At 49.3% G+C, this 22,363-nt stretch overlaps 1 protein-coding gene and 1 long non-coding RNA gene across 5 annotated transcripts in view; both read left to right on the plus strand.

Annotated features, from left to right (window-relative positions):
- Positions 1 to 4,162, plus strand: part of LOC118679184 — a 73,512-nt gene extending 69,350 nt beyond the window's left edge. For all 3 annotated transcript variants that reach the window (XR_004975170.1, XR_004975171.1, XR_004975172.1), the window contains one exon: positions 4,127 to 4,162. This is a non-coding gene — a long non-coding RNA (uncharacterized LOC118679184). The remainder of the gene's footprint in view (positions 1 to 4,126) is intronic.
- Positions 4,163 to 4,874: 712 nt separating this feature from the next.
- Positions 4,875 to 22,363, plus strand: FAM174B (family with sequence similarity 174 member B). Of its 2 annotated transcripts, XM_036355750.1 has the most exons (3): positions 5,351 to 5,927; positions 14,810 to 14,941; positions 21,299 to 22,363. In XM_036355750.1, exons 1-3 carry the CDS (start codon positions 5,611 to 5,613, stop codon positions 21,300 to 21,302), a joined length of 453 nt encoding a protein of 150 aa, XP_036211643.1. In that variant the 5' UTR covers positions 5,351 to 5,610; the 3' UTR covers positions 21,303 to 22,363. The 2 variants fall into 2 exon arrangements, with proteins under 2 accessions (XP_036211644.1, XP_036211643.1); XM_036355751.1 differs by lacking the exons at positions 14,810 to 14,941; positions 21,299 to 22,363 and adding an exon at positions 8,995 to 10,672 and having other exon boundaries at positions 4,875 to 5,927.

The raw sequence follows: 22,363 nt of genomic DNA on the forward strand, positions 1-22,363 counted from the left end.
CTTGATTCCCAGTAGGGGGCGTGCAGGAGGCAGCTGATCAATGTTTCTCTCTCATTGATGTTTCCATCTCTCCATCCCTCTCCCTTCCTCTCTCTCTCAAAAATTAATAACAAAATATTTTTTTAAATTCCAAATATGTGAAAGAGTTTAGTCATTATCTTGTGCCCCTGCCCCATCCCAGGGTCCCTCCCCATAGATATAATGACTAATGGGTCCTGGTTTTCCTGGGACTTTCTGGTTTAGCACTGAACTTCCCGTGTCTTGGGAAGAACCGTAGTCCCTAGCAGACTGGTTGGTTCCCCTGTATTATATGGAACCGAAATTATGAATTTGCTGTGCACCTTTTGCAGATAACCTGACAAGAGCAATCAGACTATCTTAAACATCATCACAGGTGATGAAATGAAGATTTCAAAAAAAAATAGCGCATGATATTGCGGGGACTGGGGACCCATAACAACACTGAGGCCCAAGTCTTATGGTTTAACAATTGTTTTTAAGCCCTCGCGGCTCTGGAATTGCTGTCCTCCTGTCAAAGAAATCTCGCTGTCAGGCGTGGGGAAGAGTCACAGAAACGTCAACAGCGTGGCTCTATTTCCCACAGCGTGGCTGATCTGGCTCCAGGATCCCTTTGTTTATAATTTATTTTTGTAGAGTTAAATAAGCATCTGTGTACCGGGGGCTTGGACTTTGTAAATACGGGTATTTGCCAAGTGATCTTGTCGAGTTCCCTGTGTGATTGTAACTGATTAGGGAAAGCCCAGTTTCAGAGAAAGCATAACACGGTCCTTTATCAACTGTGAACTGAGAACAACACTGGGAGGCCCTTTCCAGGCTAAAAATAGACCTAGAACTCAGTGTATTTTAGCTCTGGGAGGTTCACAAATTGCCTGGCAAACCAGCACATTATTATTTTATGAATCAGCACCAGCCTTCCTTTTAAATGTTCTAGCTTCAGGCTATTTCACTTCTGTGCAAAGAAAGATGAATTATTTATAAAAATGGGCATGAATATCATATGATAATACCCTCATTTCTAGCAGGGAATAACATGAGCTGCGGCTGGTACTCTGTCAGCTCCCCAGGAGAGCTGATGGGAGCAAGCTGAGAATGGGCTGCATCCTTTGGAAGGGGCTGATGTTAAGATGCAGGATGTTGTCCTCGGAGGATGCTCAACTCTCCCCCTCACTCATGTTCTCTGACTCTCTTATCTTCCCTCCTTCCTTCCCTCTTTCATCCTCCCTCCCTTTCTTCCTCCCTCTCTCCATCACTGAGCCACACCGGCTTGGCTAAAGTAGTCATTTTTTAAAATATATATTTCATTGATTTTTTACAGAGAGGAAGGGAGAGGGATAGAGAATTAGAAACATCGATGAGAGAGAAACATCGATCAGCTGCCTCCTGCACACCCCCTACTGGGGATGTGCCCACAACCCAGGTACATGCCCTTGACCGGAATCGAACCTCGGACCCTTCAGTCCACAGGCCGACGCTCTATCCACTGAGCCAAACCGGTTAGGGCTAAAGTAGTCATTTCTTAAACATTGGTTGCAATGTGAAATCTGGAACCATACCAGTGAAATTTTGTACTCTGTTCCATCTCAATCCATTGTTTTTTCCTGCATTTTGAATGGGTCTTTTACCCATACAAGATTTTGTGACATTGTGTGTGCATTGGCCATTTGGGGACATTGCTGTGCTGATTTATGTAGCTCTTCCAAATCCATCATACACCATCCAAACCCTACACTTTTTAGTATCGCCACCAGGCTCATCAGAAAGCATCTGAATTGACAAGTTGTCTAAAAATTCAAAATTTCACTTGCAGGTTTGCATTATCATCATTGGCTACAATACTGTTAGTTGTTATCTTTGAAGCGACAGGCTCACCTTGTTCATTTTTGAGAAAATGCCTGCCAAAGGCCAGGTCTGAAGTTTAAAACTTCAGATTAAACACGGTGTTCCTGAAAAACGTGGGAAGTTCAGTTTTCCCATGTGCTTTTTCTTGAGACAATCATCATGCTTCAGTATGCAGTAGAAGTGATTTATTCATACTTACCATCTCATCACATAAAATATTAACATGATCTGTTCTCAAGGGTCAAGATTTAAATAATTTCATGGCTAGATCAATGGCATTCTGAAGTAAAACTGGCTTTCTTTTTTTCTCTAGTGCATGGTTGTGAAGAATCCAGTTGCTATGAATATAGCTTATCTTGACTTATGCTAGGGTACCATCGGGTTTTATCACCATTTTGCACCATTAGTGCAAATGTTAAATCAGTGAAAATGCCAAATAACATCTTAGTGTTATTACGGAACTAGTTTTGAGTTAGCAGGCTTCTGGGAAATGGCTCAGGCACTCCAGGAGTCTACAGGCCACATTTTTAGAACTGGCAGTTGATTTTAGGAGCAGCCCAACATGCTTCCAATAAACTCCCTTTTTCTGAAATCAGCCAGAGTTTCATTGCCTGTCATCATTGTTCCGTGTTTAAAAAGGTCATGTTTATGTTGGTTGAATCAAAATGTCTAAGGAACTCTAATTTAAGGGCATTTTGTAAGTAAGTCCTTTGTTGTGATGATTTGCCGATTGAATGAACTATTCTGTTTTTATTTTTTTTAAATACTCATCCAAGGATATTTCCCCATTGATTTTTAGAGAGAGCGGAAGGGAGAGGGAGAGACACAGAGAGAGGAACATGGATGTGAGAGAGAGACATCAATTGGTTGCCTCCTTCATGGGCTCAGAATAGAGCTGGGGATCAGGCCTACAACTGAGGTATGTGCTCTATATCAGAGTCGAACCCGCAACCCTTCAGTCTGAGGGCTGATGCTCTATCCACTGAGCCAAACCGGCTAAGGTGAAAGATTCTAAAATTTCACTGTTCTAAAAATATCCAGTCTTTATGCTTTCTGTATTCGTGGTGGTAAGTCATTGTTACATAGTCAAACAAATCTATGCTGATCCTTGAATTGTGGCAAAAGAAGGGTTAGAGTACTAAGTCATGTTTTCTCTGTTCTTATGGCTGCTTCCAATGACCTTTCTGAGCTAAGTGTGACTCTCCTCACTTTAGACATCAAAAAAACACAACTTGCATTTGGTGGTTAAGTCCTTGGCCAAGGCCAGTCAGTGGTCAAACCTCTCTCTTATCCTGACTGAAAGGCTCTCAAACCCAGTACCTCTTTGCTCTACCACATACGAATCTCTGATAAGGACAAAAACATGAACCCGTGATGCGAGGTTTATGCCAGTGCTGCAAAATCATGGACGTCTGAGATGGTTCATTAGGAATTTATTTTGTAAATTATATCGTGATGACATGATAAAGCTGGCTCTGTACCGAAGCAACATTTTTGACATGCCAGGAAGTCGTATTTTCGAGTTGGAAGAGACTTGAATCATGTGACTTGTCCAAATTTCTCACCACCAGCGCATGCTCAAATAAGCAGTGTGCATCTTATTTTATTTTATGTTTTTGTTTGTTTGTTTTTAAATATATTTTATTGATTTTAGAGAGGAAGGGAGAGGGAGAGAAACATCAATGATGAGAATCATTGATTGGCTGCCTCTTGCACGCCCCCTACCGGGGATTGAGCCCACAACCCAGGCATGTGCCCTTGGCCGGAATCGAACCTGGGACCCTTCAGTCGGAGGCTGACGCTCTATCCATTGAGCCAAACCAGCTAGGGCTGCAATATGCATTTTAGGTAGCACTTCCTGGGTGATGACTTCTGATAACCTGATTATTGTTCATTTCATGAAAGAAAAAATGTAGTACCTATCGTGGTCACCACCTACTTAGATGCTGGCAGAATCCCCTCTTCCTGATATTCACAGCTTTGGGAAATTCCTCCCCTTGAGTGTGGACAAGATCTGTGACTTGTCTCTAACCAAGAGAATATACAGGGTGTCCCCAAAAATGTATACACACTTGGAATAATTATTAACTCCAACGGATTAAATCTGAAAAGAAAGAAACACCAATTGAGCAATCAGCTGTTAGTGTGTATACATTTTTGGGGGCACACCCTGTCTACAGCAAAGGTGTTGGGATGCCATGTCTGTGATTGGGTTTCATAAGATAATGACGTCTTTCTTGCTAGCAGACTCTCTTTTGCCTTATAGATTTGCCTTTTTTGATGTGGCAAGCTGCCATGTCAGGAAAACCCACATGGTAAGGACCTGTGGCCAGCAGCCTATGGACAGCTGAGTCTGGCCATCAGCCACTGATTGGGCGTGCAAGCAGGCCCTTCCCCATTCGAGTATTCAGGTGAGACCCCAGCCCTAGCTGGCAACTTGCTTGCATCCTTGTGAGAGTCCCCGAAGCAGAGGGCCCAGCTAAGCTCTGATCAGGTTCCTGACCTACACCAACTGTGAGATAATGTATGCGTGCTGTTTTAAGCTGTGAAGTTTTGGGGTAATTTGTTAGGCAGTTATAGCTGACCAATACACTACGATCTGCCTCTTTCTTTAGCAGGTCCAGGAGCGAGCTGTTTAAGGTCAGTGAGTCCTTGTCACGTGTGTTTATCTGCTTACCCATTCCACCACTGGAATGTTCCATCAGAATCCACCCTTAGGGTGGAAGGTGGAACCTGCGGCCCACAGTGTACAGAGAAAGTGCTCCAGGAAAGCACTCTGTGGGCCTCACACTAGAACAGCGGTTCTCAACCTGTGGGTCGCGACCCCTTTGGGGGTCGAACAACCCTTTCACAGGGGTCGCCTAAGACCATCGGAAAAACACATATATAATTACATATTGTTTTTGTGATGAATCACTATGCTTTAATTATGTTCAATTTGTAACAATGAAATTGGGGGTCGTCACAATATGAGGAACTGTATTAAAGGGTCGCGGCATTAGGAAGGTTGAGAGCCACTGCACTAGAACCTTCACTTACCATTTAGCTTGCACATCAGTCAGCCAAGCAGTTACTCCCTGGGGTCTGGAACTTCAGCCTGGTCGGGAGACTAGTCATGCCCCAGCCGCTGTCCACAGCGAAGTTATGGATGCCGAAACGCACATCCCAGCCCGGTTCATAAGCAGAGGTGCAAAATGTCTGAAGCCATGAGTTAAAAAACTTTTGCCAGAAAGGGGGGGAAATGGGGAGATACTGAAATGTATGCAATGCATTGGGCGTCGCGCACCCCACTTCACTGTCTCAGAGTTCCACCTCTTCTGGAGTGGGGGCTTACCTCCAGGTCGCATAGTCCTGAATTCTTAGTCTGGCTCAATCTGGGTCCTACATCAACTATTAAATGAGAACAAGAGAAATACTTGTCTCCTAAAGGGGTTGTCGGATTAAATGTTAGCCCGGCCCTTCCTTCTTCTTCCAGGGATTCTAGGTCCTCAGCGTGATTGGGGCCGCGCGTGAGGGAGCGGAGCGCAGCCCGCACCCCGGCTGGTGGCCTGCCCCGCCCACGTGGGGCCGCGGCCGGTCGAATGACTCCGTGCAACGTGTTGGCGGCGGCGGCGGCGGCGCGGGCTCTTCCGGGCGCCGCAGTTTCCTGCCAAACACCGCGCAGCCGCCTCGGAGCGGGAGTCTCGGCTGCAGGCCCGGCGCGGGTGCGGGACCGGGCTCCGCTGCGCGCCCTGCCCGCCCGCCGGCACCATGCGCGCCGCGCCGCTGCTGCCGCTGCTGCTCGTGCTCCTGGCCGCGCCCGCTGCCCGCGCGGTCCGTGCCCAGGTGGTCGCGGAGCCGCAGCCCCAGCGCCCGGCGCCCGGCTCCCGGCCAGTGAACGCCACCCGGACCGGGTCGGGGGCGGCGGCGGTGACGGGCGGCGGCGGCAGCTCCAACAGCAGCGGCGACGCCCTGGTGACCCGCATCTCCAGCCTGCTCCGCGACCTGCCCACCCTGAAGGCGGCCGTGATCGTGGCGTGCGCCTTCACCGCCTTCCTCATCGCCTGCCTGCTGCTGCGCGTCTTCAGGTGGGTCCCGGCGCCCCTCTCCTTCCCCCGCGGGTCCATCTGCACCGCCTACCGGCCGTGACCGTGACCGTGGCCGCGTCCGCGCCACCTGCGCGCACAGATGCTCTGAATGCCGCTCGGCTCTGCCTAGGCGCCCGGTGTGCTCCTCCCACCCCGCTCCCTACGCCTCGCAGGTTTGCCTGGTAACATTTTAGGAAATTTCTCCACTTTTAACTATATACATATAAAATAAATATTGAATTCCCTCGAACTCTCTGTGAATGCTTAGCACCAACAACAGCGCTCCGATTTTTGATAACCTTACACGGGATTTATGTTTATACCCGTTTCACAGATGAGAGTAAATTTTCCCGCCAGGCATGGTGGCTTAGCCAAGTAAACTCGGAGGTGGAGGTAGAATTTGTATCCAGGTCCGTCTGACTTCAGTCTTCCGTCCTTTCCTTCCTCTGAGGCTCCCTAGCCCCAACCTGCCTTTTTTCTTTTTTTTCCTCGTGTTACTAAAGGAAGCAGTATCGGGCATATGGGGGTGTCTGCAGGAGGCCTGTTGGGGGTGTGCTTTGCGCCCCAAGGATGCTTGGTGACTCCTGGTGGCCTCAGTACTTCCTGTTAGTGGGGGACAGGGACAACTCTGCTATGCTCCTACCTGGCCGAGTTGGTTTAAGCTCCATGGGTATAAGGGATCCTGGAGAGGCTTTTGTAGGTTGCTCAAGTTCAAGGAGAACGTATCTGGGAAGTTGGGAAGGATGTCCAGGTGCCTGGAGTAGGGCGATGGAGAAGGCGACAGTGGAGGCAAGGGGCATATTTCCCCCCAGTGCCTGGGAAACCCTGTCTTTGAAGAAAAGGAACCGAATGTGTCGGGTTACGGGGGCGGGCTGCCGGGTCATATGGGTGTGTATGTGTGTGTATCATTACTCACGCCATTCCCTCCCCTTCCAAGTGTACACAGTGTGCTGGGTGTTTGATCAGCTGTCGGAGGTTTGGGGCCCGGGGCTTGCTCTCCCGGTGGGAGCATTTTCAGCGGCAGGAACAGAAACCAGACCGGGAGGGGGAGTTATCTATAGGTTTGCAGTTATGATGTGTTTCCTGGTGAGTCTGTAGGATGAAATGGCAGTGGACCTAAGATAATGGAGAGGGGGAACTATGGCCCCCCAGCCACCCCACCATCCTGTGCCCTGGCTTTGGCCGCGTTCCTCACTGTGCTAGTCCCCTCATGTGGGAATTGAATTGCCCCTCTCTGGACCCCGGCCTTCCCTCTGCCCATGCCTCTGCTGACAAACCTCCCTGCGGCCGTTACCTGGGCATTGCATCCCGGGGCCCTTAACAAACTGAAGCCAGCGCACCTTGCGGCCATCAGCCTCCCGAGCCTCCTCTCTGTCACCTGCTCCTTTCCCTGCACTCCACGGTGCTGGCTTGTGCGTTTCCACTCCTGGGCCGGCCATTCCCGCTTCACACCTGCAGACACTGCCCGCAGCCACCACGGCCTGGCCCCATGCTTCTTCCCAGTGTTCCTGGGTATCCATGTGAGGCCCTGGCTTCCTTTTGTGGCCTCCCCCAGCCCTAGCCTTCATGCAGCCTCCATACAACCCTTCTCCTGCTGTGCTGGGTGGCTGGGCGTAGTGTCCAGCTCCCATACTTAGGGACAGCCCAGTGTCTCCATAGCCCTCCTGGCCTGGCACCCAGTGACGCTCCATTAGCCTGATTCTCTGGCTGTTCAGGTGGAGCAAACGTTGATGCCTAGAGCAACTCTGAGCCTGGAGGTTTGAAACGTTTAGCAGAAAATAGGCCGCTGAGCCCAGAAGGCGGCGGACTTTTCAAGCAGGCATTTGAACTATTTTGCCAGTCTGCTCCTTATTATCCAGGAGGGGGAGAGGAAAGCAAGCAGCGTGCGGCCAGATGTGAGGGCCCCGAGCGGGAGTTTGGGAGGGAGAGCAGCCCTCAGGCCTGGCCGGGATGGGTCCTCGTTGGCTTGGGTGCGGAGTGTTGGGAGAAGGTTCTGGCTTCACAGAGAAGCCAGGGATGGACACGATCTGCCTCCCCTTCCCGAGAAAGTGGTCTTGGGGTGAGCTACCAGGTGGACAGGATGGAGACAGGAACTGGTTTCTGATGGAGTCAGCAACTCATGGCATTTGCAGCTGGGAAGGGCCTGGGTGCTGCACAGCCCCCATGGGCTCCTTGGTAGAGAGAAAGTTGTATCTCGGGGTAGGGAATGAGTCATCTGTGCGATTCTAGAACACTACACGTCTGTGGCTAAGGCAGTGCTGTGCCCCATCACACTGCTCAATAGTCTGCACTGAGACCTTCCCCCTTTGGTCCGCTGTAGGCTCAGTCCACAGGCTCCCAAAGGCCTGCCGCACTGGCTGGGCATCCCTCTCCCCTGCCTCCCTGCCCAGCTTCTTAGCAGGCAGTTGCCGCTCCTGGACATTGTGCCCCACCACCCTTAGGCTAGCTCACCTGCGCCCACAGCCCTTCCACCCACGGAAACTTCTCCACCTGCCAGCCCTCTGCCCGCCCGGAGTCCCTACTTTGTCTCTGAACCACAGCCCTTGTCTTCTGCCACCAGCCTTGTCCCTGCTCCCGCCATCACCCCTCTGCTTAGCACATGGGCAAGCTGGCTCTTCACGACCAGGGCCTTGCCCCCCTCCTATGTCCCTGTCTTGGCTCTGCCCGCGGTTCCGCCCTTCTGGACTTCTACGGGTTCTCCAGAGGTGGCCTGTGGCCTCAGGCCTGCGTGTTCTGCCCACTCTGACCCTCTGCCTGGAGTCCCCTTCGCCACCAAGACCACACTGCCAGCTCCTTGCTGTTCGCCCTCCTGCGGCGCCTCCTGTGAGAAGACACCCCTGCCAGGGCCCACCAGTGCTCCCAGAGCACACTGGAGTTTTTTGTTTTGTTTTTTTTAAATACATTTTTATTGATTTCAGAGAGGAAGGGAGAGGGAGAGAGAGAAACATCAATGATGAGAGAGAATCATGGATCGGCTGCCTCCTGCACACCCCTCACTGGCGATTGAGCCTGCAACCCCGGCATGTGCCCTTGAGCAGAATCGAACCTGGGACCTTTTACTCCACAGGCCGACACTCTATCCACCGAGCCAAACCAGCCAGGGCTGCACACTGGAGTTTTGAGTTTCCCACATGAGTCAAGAGTGTCGCTAACATGTCTCTTTGCCACAGGAGGCCGAGGGCTCCCGAGAGCAGGGCTGGGCCTTCATCGTTTGTCTCTCTAACCCCTACTGTGGCTCCAGGCACAAGCTGCCATCTAATAAAGATATTTTTAGCAAATGAATGTTGAACTTCTAAGTAGTTTACACTTGCTGATGATTCTCAAAATGTCCTCTCTAACTAGATGCATGGCTGATGCCGGAAACCGGTGAGGTAGGAATTGGTTTGAATGGTGGCCCTTCCTTTCCTTAACAGTGTAGATAAGGGAGGAAGGGGGCAGTGTTTTTGTTTATAAAGTGGCAGTCCTGGCCTATTTGTCTGTTTTCCCTGAAGGAGTCACTTTGCCAGACAACAGAAAAAATGTGGATCCAAGGAAACTTAAAATTAGAAGCAAAGAATGTGTATTGCAGTGGGAAAAAAAATCTTTAGCCAAGCAATTCCATTCCTAAGGCACACACATTTCTCACTGTGATACAGTCTCTTTGCTTCTAAATGTATTATTAGGAGAGGACGCAAGGATGCACGGGCAATGGAATTCAGAGCAGTTGTGTTTGATGGCAAAAGGTTTAAATAGATCTAAGTTTGCAACAGTTGGGCCTTGGTTAAAGAAATTATGGTAATCCTTACACTGAAATACTATATGGCTGTTAAAAATGATGGTGTTGCCATAATACTATATATTGTTAAATGGAGCAGGTTATAAACCACATGTTTAGTATGAGCTCATTTAAATAAATAAATTATTTATGTGAATGTGCCCCAAAAAATCTATGTTCGTGTATGTATTCTACACGTGAATGTATAGACTGTTTATGACATCTTTATCATTCATGCTACATTTCTACATTGTCTGAATTTCCTTAAAGTGGACATCTATTCGTTATTTCTCCCCCTGTCTGTACACTCAGCTCCCTGCTGCATCCTTGGACGTGCCCCCCCTGAGGACCTGTATAAGAGCATCGGGGTGTACACCCATGAGTGGGATTCCCAGGTCCGGGGGTACACATACTTGATACGCTTGAGTCTACACTGTTCTACCCTCCCATCTGCAATGCCTGTGGGTGGGGCATCAGGTTCTCCCATCATGTTCAATACATTAGCATTATCAGACTTGCTAAGGTTTTCCAACAAAATGAGTGTGATTTGGTATCTCGTTGCTTTGTTTTGCGTTTTCTGTTGAGGTTCAATAGCCGTCTCATCTCTCCCCATACTTATTACTCCATCTGTGGAATCATTTATACCTTCTTAATGTATTTTAATCATTAAGAAAAACTACTTTAAGACGAGACAAAATTGGAAGGAGGGACAGCAGTTTGAAGGCAGAGTGCCCTCTGGCCAGAGTACGTGTGTGTGTGTGTGTGTGTGTGTGTGTGTACGTGTGTGTTTGGTACATGCAGTTCTGCCCAGTTCACAGTGAAGCCATTCCCCCCACCCCTCATGTTGTTCCTTGACGTGCTTCTGAGAGCTGGAAGGGAATCAACTAAGAAGCTGTGTCTAGTAAGTGGAAAACTTCCATTCCCCCATTTTGTTGTTGTTGTTGTTAATCTTCACCTGAAGATGTTTTTTTCCAATGACTTTCAGAGAGAGAGTGGAAAGGAGAGAGGGAGGGGAAGGAGGGGAAGAGAGACAGAGGAGAGAGAGAGAAACCTTGATGTGAGGGAGACACATCAATTGATTGCCTCCCGCATGATCCTCTACTGGGGCCGGGGATCAAACCTGCAACCCAGTTACGTGCCATTGACCAGGAATCAAACCCAAGACCCTTCAGTGCATGGGCCAGCGTTCTAACTACTGAGCAACACTTGCCAGGGCTGATCCCTCTGGTTTTTTATGTCAGAGCATCTGCTGGGGCAGCATGGATTCAGGAACAGCACTTACGCCAGTGGCCGCTGTTCTCAGTACCTTTGGCGTCTTAGGTCTGACTTTACCCTTTGAGATCTGCGGGGATGGAACTCGACTTTCCGGTGTCTTACAGAGAAGGTGGAGACAAGTCAGAAACCACCACCTGAAACCACAACTTTCCTTTCCTCCTGGGGAACCTTTCCCCGCCTTGGCGAGCCTCCCAGCTCTCCTGCTCCCGCCACGTTTCTCCCAGATCTCTGTTGGCTCCATGCCCAGCCACCTCTTATTTCAAAAGCTCTGTAAAATCTCTGATCCGAAAGGAGGGTTTGTTTTGGTGCTTCCTGGCGAATGGAGAGGAACACAAATTCTCGCTGATCTGACATTGCCCAGCTGTCGCACAGGCGTCGGTGGCAAAGATGCACGCCACCGTGTCCTGCAGATGTTGGAAGCGCAGAAACCTAGTCGTTTCACTCAGCCAGGTCTCTGAAAAGGAACGAAAACTTTCTTACTTAGCCTGAAATCCCCAAACTTTCCCCAAGTTGTCTGTGTACTGACATTTGTAATAAGAATAAGAGTTAATATATGCATATATGCATAGCCCCTGGGCACAGACAATAGTGTGGTGAAGGCCTGGGGGTGGAGCAGGTGGGGGGTGGACAGAGTCGTGGGGGAAGAAAAAGGGACAGCTGTAATACTTTCAACAGTGAAGATAAGTTAAAACAAAATAAGAGAAGTTAAGAGAAAATGTAAAAGCTTAATACTGTTAGGATTTGGGGAAAGTTACCATTGTGAAGTGTTTTTCGTTATTGAGCATTAGCATATTGGTATTATTTTAATAAATTGGAGCGTTGGGCAGAGCCATGGTTGGAAGACAGTCCCTTTCTGTGACTTTGAGAGGGACTGTGGAGTTTGTTTGACATCAGGAGGCCATTTCTTTTTTAAGGAGGTCGTTTTTGGTGGTTTGACTAAGATTTGAATTGGGGGGAAAAGCGAGCTAGGCAGCTGGACATCTGGGCTTGAGGTGGACAGTTTGGGAGGTCCTTTCGAGAAGTAACCATCCCTGAAGTGGGGGTAGTGGTGGCAAGAACTGACCTGTGCCAGGGACAAGTAGATGCTGAACGGATCCCTTATGCCGTGTGCCCCACAGCACAGTGACACCACAATTTCCAGGCTGTGTTGGGTCCCCGGGGTCCACCAAAGAGTCTCCTGGTCATCTTGCCGCTGCCCCTAGAGGCTGCCTTCCTGGCTCCAGGCCTGGCTTTCCTCCGCTGGCACCGCACATAGAACCAAGTGGGCCAGCCCTTGGTAAACACACTTGAGAGCTGGAGGAACAGGTCTCGGGGCATTGCTGTTGTCACATCTCATGGGGCTCCTCAGACAGGTCAAACCCGGGGTGACCATTTCACCTTAGAAGAACCAGAGGTGGTCCGGCCTCAGGCACTGAGAGAGGGAAAGAGAAACCAGTGTGGGGAGCAGATGCAGGCGGCCGTGTTATGGAGGAAAGCCCTACAGTGCATTGTAATGAGCTTTGTGTGGCTGCCTGGCCCGTGTTGCGTGATCCTACTGGACACACTGTGTGTTGTGTGCTAGACGCAGGTGCTGGGGTCAATCAACGAGGTAGCACTTTATTAATCCCGAGGGGACAGACAGTGCCCACGAGGGGAGGGAAGCACCGAGGTTGTATAATTAGCGGCGGGGACCTTGGCTGACCTTGTGAACCAGCCCATCTCTCCGGCCTCATGGTTTTAGCTGAATTATTCAGTGTCACTCATGCTTGGCACGTGTGACCAGTACACCATGGCCAGGGAACGGAGTCAGAGGCTGCAAGCTGATGGCCCACAGATAAGTGTTTATGGTTCTGTTCTGATCTGCACAGTGATTTTAACCAGGTAGCTGAGAACATTTAGACATTGGGAGTCTCCTGCTTTTCCTGACGAGTGGAAATATCTGGAAACGCTGGGCCTCTGCCCCACGTGACAGCCAGGTGCGGCGGCTGGGCTTGTGAGCACCACCCTTTGTGTCTCTTGGCCCCCGAGACAGAGAGTTGGCTGCCAGATGGCCAACGTCACCGTGTTTGTTCTAATGTTTATGCCACGCCAGGCCCGCTTCACTGGTTTCTGTGCTTCTGGGGCTCTGGGGTTTGTGGGGGTCATTTCGCTTGACCGGGTGCTGGTGTTGGAGCAGAGGGGCCCCAGCAGGGTACGGAGGGGCAGCTGCAGGACAGGGGGGAGGGGTGGTGACGCTGGTGACACTGCTGGGGGCACCTGGAAGGTCACAGACACCTGTGTTCAGGGAGCCGTGGCCGGAGCCCTGCTGGATAGAGGTCGGGGTGAGTGACTTGCTCAGAGGAGCCGAGACAAAGGAATTGCAGAGCCGAGATCTGAACCCCGATCCCTAGACGTGCCGTCTGTGGATCTGACCACCATACCCCCAAGTTGAACTTTCAGTCACAGGCCTGATGGGCTTGTTTAGTTTTGTTTCTCCCTGGGGGGCGGGGGGGGGGGCTGAGCGAGGAAGGAAGGCCTCTCTCCAGTTGGTCAGCGGAGCGCAGCTCCCTCCGCCTCTGTCTGCTTGGGGTGCCTGCCAGCCTTCCTGGGAACCTGCCGCTGACCAGCTGTTGAATGGGCCTTTGAGTAAACAACCCCCCCCCCCCCAACCCCGGCTTTAGGATTGCATTTCAGAGTCAAAGAATGTTGAACTTCTCCCCTGAGTTGTTAGAAATGTGTGCTTTGGCTCCAGTGGAGGGACCCTTGGTCTCTTCTAGAACGTCGCTGGTCCAGCCTGCTCCCGTGAAGGCACCGAGGACACTTACTGAAAACTGCCAGTCGCCATCACTTTGTTGAGGCCTCCTGGCATAATGAGACCTTGTTCCAGGGGAGAAGAATTGTGGCAAGGGGGCCGTATTGACTGTACTTGCGAAGGGAGGGGCACAGAGAAGGCAAGGCATTGGGAGAGTCCAGATAGTGACTGAGAAATAAATGCAAAGGCCATCAGCACTCATAACAGCAGCAGTGTTCCCAGTGGCATCGTGGGCGCTCAGCCATTCCCCGATAAACGCTGCCTCCTTCACGCAGAGAGCCTGACGCTGGAGAACGTGGGCCTTGTCTCCGCACTTCCCCTCTGGCCCGCAGTGGTCCTCTGTTATTTCAGAGGTAAAAGCTTAGTGCTGTAACCCAGCAGCCTCGTAAATCCTCCTGATGGAGACAATACTGACTCATTTTTACAAGTCCTGGCCGTCCAGGAGAGGCGGTAGCACTTCTATTTGCTGGTTATATTTACTAACAATCGTTTTGCTAAGAGTCTCCTGTGTGTAGGCCTGTTACATGCATCATCTCACTTCATCCCCCCTCGCCTGTGAGGGACAATTATTCTTATCACATTTTATTTATGAGGCTTAGGGAGATGAACTCACTTGCCCATGCCCACACAGGTAGGAAGTGGCCAGGCTCTGACCCAGATCCCACGTGATGGCCCCCAGGGCAGTGCTCTTAATGCCAGCTTGCGCCCCCTGTGCTTGGAGCAGTGACCATCCATTGCCACAGGGCCAGGCAGGGGACGAGGAGGGAGGGGACGGGGTGCATCATGCCCGTGCAAGTGCAGAGCTGGATCCTGCCCTTATTGAACATTTTGGTCTTTTGTGCATCATGGGTTTTCTATTATTCCTCTTGGTTCCTGGGTTTTCCAGTGCTCAGGGCAGCTTTAATCATCTCTGTTTTGTGGGTGAGAACCGCAAGGGTTATTGAGGTCAGGAACGTGTCCGAGGTCCCATGGCTGAAAGCACAGGAGCCGGGGTATTCCCCAGACTCTGGAACCCAGGCTGGGGACAGTGCGTGGTTTCCCTCGGGGGATGGTGGGGTCCTCAGGATTGTGCCTCTCTTCCAGGTCCGGAAAGAGGTTGAAGAAGACCCGCAAGTATGACATCATCACCACCCCGGCTGAGCGCGTGGAAATGGCCCCGCTGAATGAAGAGGATGATGAAGATGAAGACTCCACAGTATTTGACATCAAATACAGGTTCGGATGGGGACAGCAGCTGCCCTGGGCTCCCGGGCTTGGGCGGTAAGAGGGTTCACCTTTGAACACCCGCAAGGCCAGGCGTGGGTCCTTGTTCTCTGTTCAAGCGTTTGACTGTGGGATGTGCTGCTTATGGGGGGAGCTGCTCTGATCCCTACACAGCACCCAGAAAGCCAGCAGGGAATACTTACAGATAAAGGGTTATTATTCCTCACTTTCCCCAAACGTGAACACTGAAACGTCAGCTTTACAGGAGGAAAGGGGGGAAGGCATTTCAGACAAGCAGTTGGCCATGTGCTTGCTGTGAGGGACTTGGTTTGAACAGCCCCATCTGTAGTCACCGTGAACACAAATGGAAGTTTCTCAGCCTCTTAAATGGATTCCCGAGAGCATGGGGTGGGCATGGGGGCTACTCCTTGGGGGGACTTCTCGGATGAGCTCTGAGCCCGGTGCGCTTCCTCAAGGCAGCCTGCAGGAAGGTCGGAGTGATGTGGTGACTTTAGGAGTACAGCGTGGTTTTCGGATCCTTTGGCGATAGACTTCAGCTATGGAGGATTCTCAGAGTGGGAGCTGGGTGAATGTAGTTTAGAGATGACGGCTCAGGGGTCTAGAGAGGGGATGTTGCTTGCCCTAGGTCTCAGTTATCAGTGGCAAAGGTGAGACACAGATCCGGGCTGGACCCAATCCTGAGCTTTTCCTCCCGCCCCCAGGGCTTTCCAGAGAAACAAGAGACAATAATCTTATATCTATATATAAAGAGATTCATTATGGAGGCCCAAGAACCAGGAGAGCCCACGGTGTAAGTTCCAGTCCCACGGCAGGAGAAGACCAATCTCCCACCTCAAAAACCGTCAAGTAGAGAGAGCAAAGTCTCCTTATTCAGCCTTTTGCTCTATTCGGGCCTCCAACGGATTAGGTGAGGCCTACCCGCGGCGGGGAGGGCAATCTGCCTTACTCAGGCTATGGATGTAATTGTTCATCTCATCCAGAACACCCTCCGAGGCTTGCCCGGAATAACCTGTGAGCAGATATCTGGGCACCGTGTGACCAGTCAACACATGAAATGGACCATCACACACAGCTTTCCCACCTGGCAGGGAAGTCTCCCACACCTCCCTGACCTCTCCTTGGCGCTACTTAGCCTTGGCTCTTCTGATTCAGCAAAACATTTGGGATTTTGATTAGAGCTGTATGGACTCTATTGATCAGTTTAAGGAAAATCAGCCCTTTTATGATGACTTTTTTTTTTTTTTTAGATATTTTCAAAAATGCCTTTCAGTAATTTCAAACGTTTATCCATAAATGTATTATAAATTTTTATTCAGTATTCTCAGGTATTTTATATTTTGAGACATATCTGCTTTACAAATACTATTTTCTTGTACTCTATGCCTAAAAAAATGACTGTGACCATATTTACATACTTTACTCATATTGGAAATAGTTTGTCAATGAATCCCACCGAGGAGACACAAGCAAAACACAGATTGGTTATAGATAGCAGAGGAAGGGGAACAAATCATTAGTTAGAATTTACAGTTTTGGTGCCGAAACCGGTTTGGCTCAGTGGATAGAGCGTCAGCCTGCGGACTGAGGGGTCCCGGGTTCGATTCTGGTCAAGGGCATGTGCCTGGGTTGCGGGCACATCCCCTGTGGGGGATGTGCAGGAGGCAGCTGATCAATGTTTCTCTCTCATCGATGTTTCTAACTCTCTCTGTCTCTCTCCCTTCCTCTCTGTGAAAAATCAATAAAATATATTTAAAAAAAAAATATATATATATATAAAAGAATTTACAGTTTTGGTGAAGAGCAGCACCCTTTGAGAAGAATAAGTAATAGTCATACTGCAAAATAATATACACATAAGAAAGTTAGTGATGGTACTGATTTTATTGCTAGGCCATTTTATCTGCCTCACATTCAATGCACAGAAATAACACATAATGGGAAGAAAACTGTGTCCTCCTCATTAGTCACAATGAAAAGGGTCTGCTGCACCCGCAGGCCAGTGGGTATGGTACAGTAAGAGCACTTGATGGTTTAAGTGGACCAACGTGCTGTTTTGATTCTGAGCCACTGAATAAAATAATTTCATCCATATTTGGTGACCAGAATCACTTTGTGGGCTCTGTGATACACTGAGCCATTTTTGTGGTAGTTTCAGATCTCACTAAGTAAGAAAAAATTCCTCAACAAAGAAATATAGTAATCAGTCCGTCCAGGAATTCTATATGCAGGCTCTTCCTTGAGTGTAAGGTAGAAAAGGGGGCCCTTGAGTACATTGATACAAGTAGTATTGTCGTCTAAAGGCTGGTAGTCTGGCCTGGCCGGTGTGGCTCAGTGGTTGAGCATTGACCCATGAACCAGGAGGTCATGGTTAGATTCCAGTCAGGGCACATGCTCAGGTTGCAGGCTCAATCCCCTGTAGGGCATGTGTAGGAGACAGCTGATCAGTGATTCCATCATTGATGTTTCTCTCCTTCTCCTCTCTCTGAAATAAATAAAAACTGCCACTCTATTTGGTTACCTTTGCCGGGAATAGCCTGATACATTCTTTGTGCAAAGATTTAAAAAAAATTATTGATGTTCAGTTCTTTGAACAATTATAGGACTATCTAGTCTTTATTTTTTCTTGGGTCAGTTCTGATGGGTTGTATTTTGTTCTTTCATGTAAGTTTTCAAATGTGTTGTCCTAAAGTTGTTCACAACATTTTTCTTTTTTTAAAAATAAGTTTTTTTTATTGGTTTTTAGAGAGTGAGAGGAAGGAGAGGGAGGGAGAGAGAGAGAGAAACATCGATGAGAGAGAAACATCCATATGCTGTCTCCTGCACATCCCCTACTAGGAATTGAGCCCACAGCCCTGGCATGTGCCCTGACTGGGAATGGAACCAGGGACCTCTTGGTGTGTGGGTTGAAGCTCAACTACTGATCCACACCGTTTGGGCACACATCATTTTCTTATTCTCATCTTTTTAATCTTTGTAACATGTGTGGTCATGGTCCCTTTTTATCCTTAACATTGATTACAGTTGCCTTTTCTCCTTTTTCTTGATCCAGCTTGTTGGAAGTTTAATTTTATTCGCCTATACAAAGAACAAACTTCAGCTTCTTTGATCCTCTCTATTATATTGCCATTTTCAATTGCTTTCTGCTTCTCTTCCTTAAGCTTTCTTTGGGTGTGTTCTCTTCTTTCCCCCTAACTTCTATTGGATATTTAGTCATTCATTTTCAGCCTGTCTTTCCTGGAATGTTTACTCTGTAACTTTATCTACTTCAGCTGCCTCCCACAGGCTTTACTTATCTCGGCTGGGCACTAGCCTGCCTCCCTGTGTGTTTGGAAGAACTGGACTTCGAGTAGTTCGCATTAGAAGTTTGTGCTGTTCATGGTTGAAGTAACATCAAGATGTCAGTGAACTTGAAGTGAATCACTTAGACACAAGACCGCTCTAGTGCTCAGGCTCAAAGACAACTGATCATTTAGAGAGACTGCTTAGAGGCCTTCCTTATCACAGGTGTATGCTTATTCCAGATAAGCAAAAGGGGAAATAAAATGAGCTGTAATCTCACTGCTTCGCAACAACCACTAGAGTGTGTGTGAGTACACACGTGGAATTTCCTTTTGTACAGAAATAGGACCATGTCATACATGCTGTTTTAGAACATCTTTCACCTGAACAGCAGGCACATCACCAACAACTTTTCAGGTCAATATGTTTGAAAAGAACACGAATTTCAGGGGCAATTTTATGTTCAGTGTAGTGATTTTGAGAACTTCCTTGTCTACACGTGATCATCTGTTCACAGCTCTTTGTCTTTTTCTCTGGGAAATAGTACATTTAAAACGGATGTGGCTGGATTGTAACCTTGGGTGATTTCATGAGTGAGTGCGAAGAGGAAAGTCCTGTTTCTGGTGCCAGGGCAGTCAGGCAGTACCTGGCTCTTACTGTTATACATGTGTAGTCCTGATGCTATCTTGCGACTTAGCTCCTCAGGCAGGAAATGGAGAGAAGGCAGGCAGGCGAGGCTGCAGTAGCCTTCTTGTTAGGCTCCCATCCCTGGGATGTTATAATCCATCAGATAAGACCTCCAAAGTATAGGGCTGGAAGTGCTGGTGGTGGTGGGGGAACTTGTAGAAATGAGATTCCAACTCTGTACTTAAAAGGGCTAATTAAGCCCAGTTGGTGTGGCCCAGTGGTTGAGCGTCCACCTATGAACCAGGAGGTCACGGTTTGATTCCCGGTCAGGGCACATGCCCGGGTGGCAGGCTTGATCCCCAGTAGGGGGCGTGCAGGAGGCAGCCGATCCATGATTCTCTCTCATCAGTGATGTTTCTCTCTCTCTTTCCTTCTCCCTTCCTTTCTGAAATCAATAAAAATACATTTTTTTAAAAGGCCAATTAAAAAAGAGGAAGCAGTGGCTATGCAGAGTACAGAGAGAACCCGGAGGTTTTGAAATGGCTCCATATTTCAAAAGATGACCGAATCCTGGTTGCATGTGTTTTTTTTTAAAATATATTTTGATTTTTTACAGAGAGGAAGGGAGAGGGATAGAGAGTTAGAAACATCGATGATGAGAGAAACATCGATCAGCTGCCTCCTGCACACCCGCCCCTGGGGACGTGCCCGCAACCCAGGTACATGCCCTTGACCGGAATCGAACCTGGGACCCTTCAGTCCGCAGGCCGACGCTCTATCCACTGAGCCAAACCGGTTTCGGCTGCATGTGTTTTGAGCTTGGTTGGCCTCGCATGCAGTTGTGGCTGATGTTTTGGGTCTGTCTGCATCCCTGCTTTATTACAGGAGACTTTTTTGACACCCTCTGGGCGTCCCCCTAAGGCAAGCAGATGCTGTTCTTCCGCTTGTCTGGTAGGTGGCATCGGCAGTGTGACAAATGCTGCCCAAAGGTATGGTGCCTGGAGAACACGCTGCTCCTGCCAGCCCTGCCTTCCCCCAGGAGGGAGGCCCCTGCTCCTTTGCTCCTTAGGTTTGGAAAAAATGTGCCTGTGGGGGTGCAGGTATGTGTTCTAAAATTGCCTGCCTCCCACCTCTGGTGGGTAGAGCTGCCTGTGGGAGTTTAATTAGAAACTGATAAGATTTCCGTTGCCTCACTGGAGGCCATGCCTGGCATCTTGTCTTCGGAACAGAGGGCATTTGGTGGCTGTTGGCAGCAAGGGGACCCTGGAGACTAGGCTGGGAGTAGGAGAAAACAGACTTGACTTGCTTATTTCTTGACTGAGACCCGGGGTTCAGTTGCAAAGCACACTCAGGGCAGGGACTGCTTGAGTGGTTGGGCTCGAAGGCCCTTGTGCCCACCTCATTTTCTGAGGATGGGAGCGAAACTCTTCAGAACATTAGTATGTGGACTGCAGAGGCGATGGATATCGTGGGCTTCTGAGGCCTGGAAGGAGTCGGAGGGTACACGGTGACCTGCAGGCTCCCCGCAGATGCTGGGGCATCCGACCTGGGCCGGCAACAGCATCAGGGGCATCTCCAAACCAGTTGGAATAAAGCTCTGCCAGCCCTGCTCCTTGCAGAATGCTGAGTGCGCGTGTCAAAAGTGGGCATCTCTTGCCGAAACTGGTGTGGCTCAGTGGATAGAGCATCGGCCTGCGGACTTAAGGGTCCCAGGTTTGATTCCGGTCAAGGGCATGTACCTTGGTTGCGGGCACATCCCCAGTGGGGAGTTTGTAGGAGGCAGCTGATCGATGTTTCTCTCTCATCGATGTTTCTAGCTCTCTATCCCTCTCCCTTCCTCTCTGTAAAAAATCAATAAAATATATTTTTTTTAAAAAAGTGGGCATCTCACGGGGTGATTTTGTTTGTTTGGAAAGCAATATTGGCACTTGGGGACAGTTCTCAGCTACGGTATCACACATCTTAAAAAACTAAGCTTCATGTCTGTAAGGAGTGAGTCTATGTGAACAGGAAGTCTGTGTAGCAATGAAATTTACTAAGTGAGTCTGACTTATTCAGTTCTTGCCTACATACACGCACAGTTTATAGTGCTGCCTGAGAATCTAGATTTGTAAAAAAAAAAAGAGAGAAAAACCAGCATTTTTACCTTTTGCTGAGCTCTGGCATAAACAGCCTTAGAAGCACTAGGAAGGAGGGATCCAAAGAGAAAAGAGGTAGTGGCCTAGGGGGTCCGTGTGGGGAATTAAGAAAGGATCCTGCGCTGGGATCTGAGGGAAGCGGAGGGCTTACTTGGAGGAATGGAGTTCGCCACCCAGACAGCAGCACGTTCAAAGGTCCTGTGGTTGGGGAGTGTGACTACAGGATGGAGACTGTTTAGAGAGGAGCCAGAATGGGTCTGGGGCTCTGCAGGAAGGCACTGACTCACTCTTCCTCTTCTTTTAGGTAAAACCGGTTTCCCAGCGTGCTGGCATCCTGTGGAAAGTTGGTCAGCTGCACCTGGGCGGGAAGGATCTGGAAGCCGTCTTGTCCGAGGTGTTGAAACCAAAACAAACATTATTTATGAAACTGGCACATTTGTGTGCGTCGAACGTCTGCTCAGAACGTCACCGCAGGAGAATCGCCTCTCCCTTCCTCTGGACACCACTTCAAAATGTTGCCCTTTCTGCCTCCTCAAGGGGCTTCTGCCTTGCCAAGGGGCACAGGGTAGAAACGTGTTGACTTAAAAAATATTAACTTGAAAGCAACTGTTGACAAAAGTAAAAGAGATCAGAAGTTATGAAGAACCTCAAGAAGAATACCCATCTGTGCAGTGAGGCGTTCTGATATTCTGCTCTCCTGGATCTGTGACGTGCGAGATGTCTAACCCTTTGGACTTTTGGGTTTGGTCAGGTTCTGGCCTTAGGTTGGGAATGGCTGTGTTCAGAGTAGAGTCCTTGGTGCTGGTCAGCCCATAGCAGAAGTATATTCATGTTTGTGGCTTCTTTTCTTTTTCTTTTGTTTAAAGGGTTCAGCAGCACTGGGCTTGGCTAGTTCGTAAAGGATTTTGAATATCAGGGAAAAAATATATGTGTGTACCTCTAAAGTAATTTCTTCTTGTCTGAAGGAAAAAGAATGCACTAGGCAGCCTTTGGTTAGTAACATCCTGTGTGTGTCTCTGTGCCCTGTCATAGTTCTGACATCGTCGGTCTTAGACATCTAATTGCCAAATATCACTGTGGTCATTTCAATGCATGGTGGTTTGGTTGGCGGAAAAAGCACACTGGCCAGGCTGGACTAGAAACCCGCTGACTCGGGGGGTACCACAGCTGTGGGTCAGGGGTTCGGGTGGCTTCTCGAAGCAGGGACTTGGGTTGGCTTCTCAGGTTGATTGGGGTTCCCGTTTCACTGTTCCCCGGGTGGATGCTCCTGCTAAAGCCGACTGGCAGTGCCTTTGGGGCCCTGGGACTCTGTTCTCCCCGGAAAGGTGTTTTGTACTTTAAAAAAAAAGCTCTTTTCTGGCTTCCTGCA

The sequence above is a fragment of the Myotis myotis genome, unplaced genomic scaffold (genome assembly GCF_014108235.1).
Source record: "Myotis myotis isolate mMyoMyo1 unplaced genomic scaffold, mMyoMyo1.p scaffold_m19_p_23, whole genome shotgun sequence".
Lineage (NCBI taxonomy): Eukaryota > Metazoa > Chordata > Mammalia > Chiroptera > Vespertilionidae > Myotis > Myotis myotis.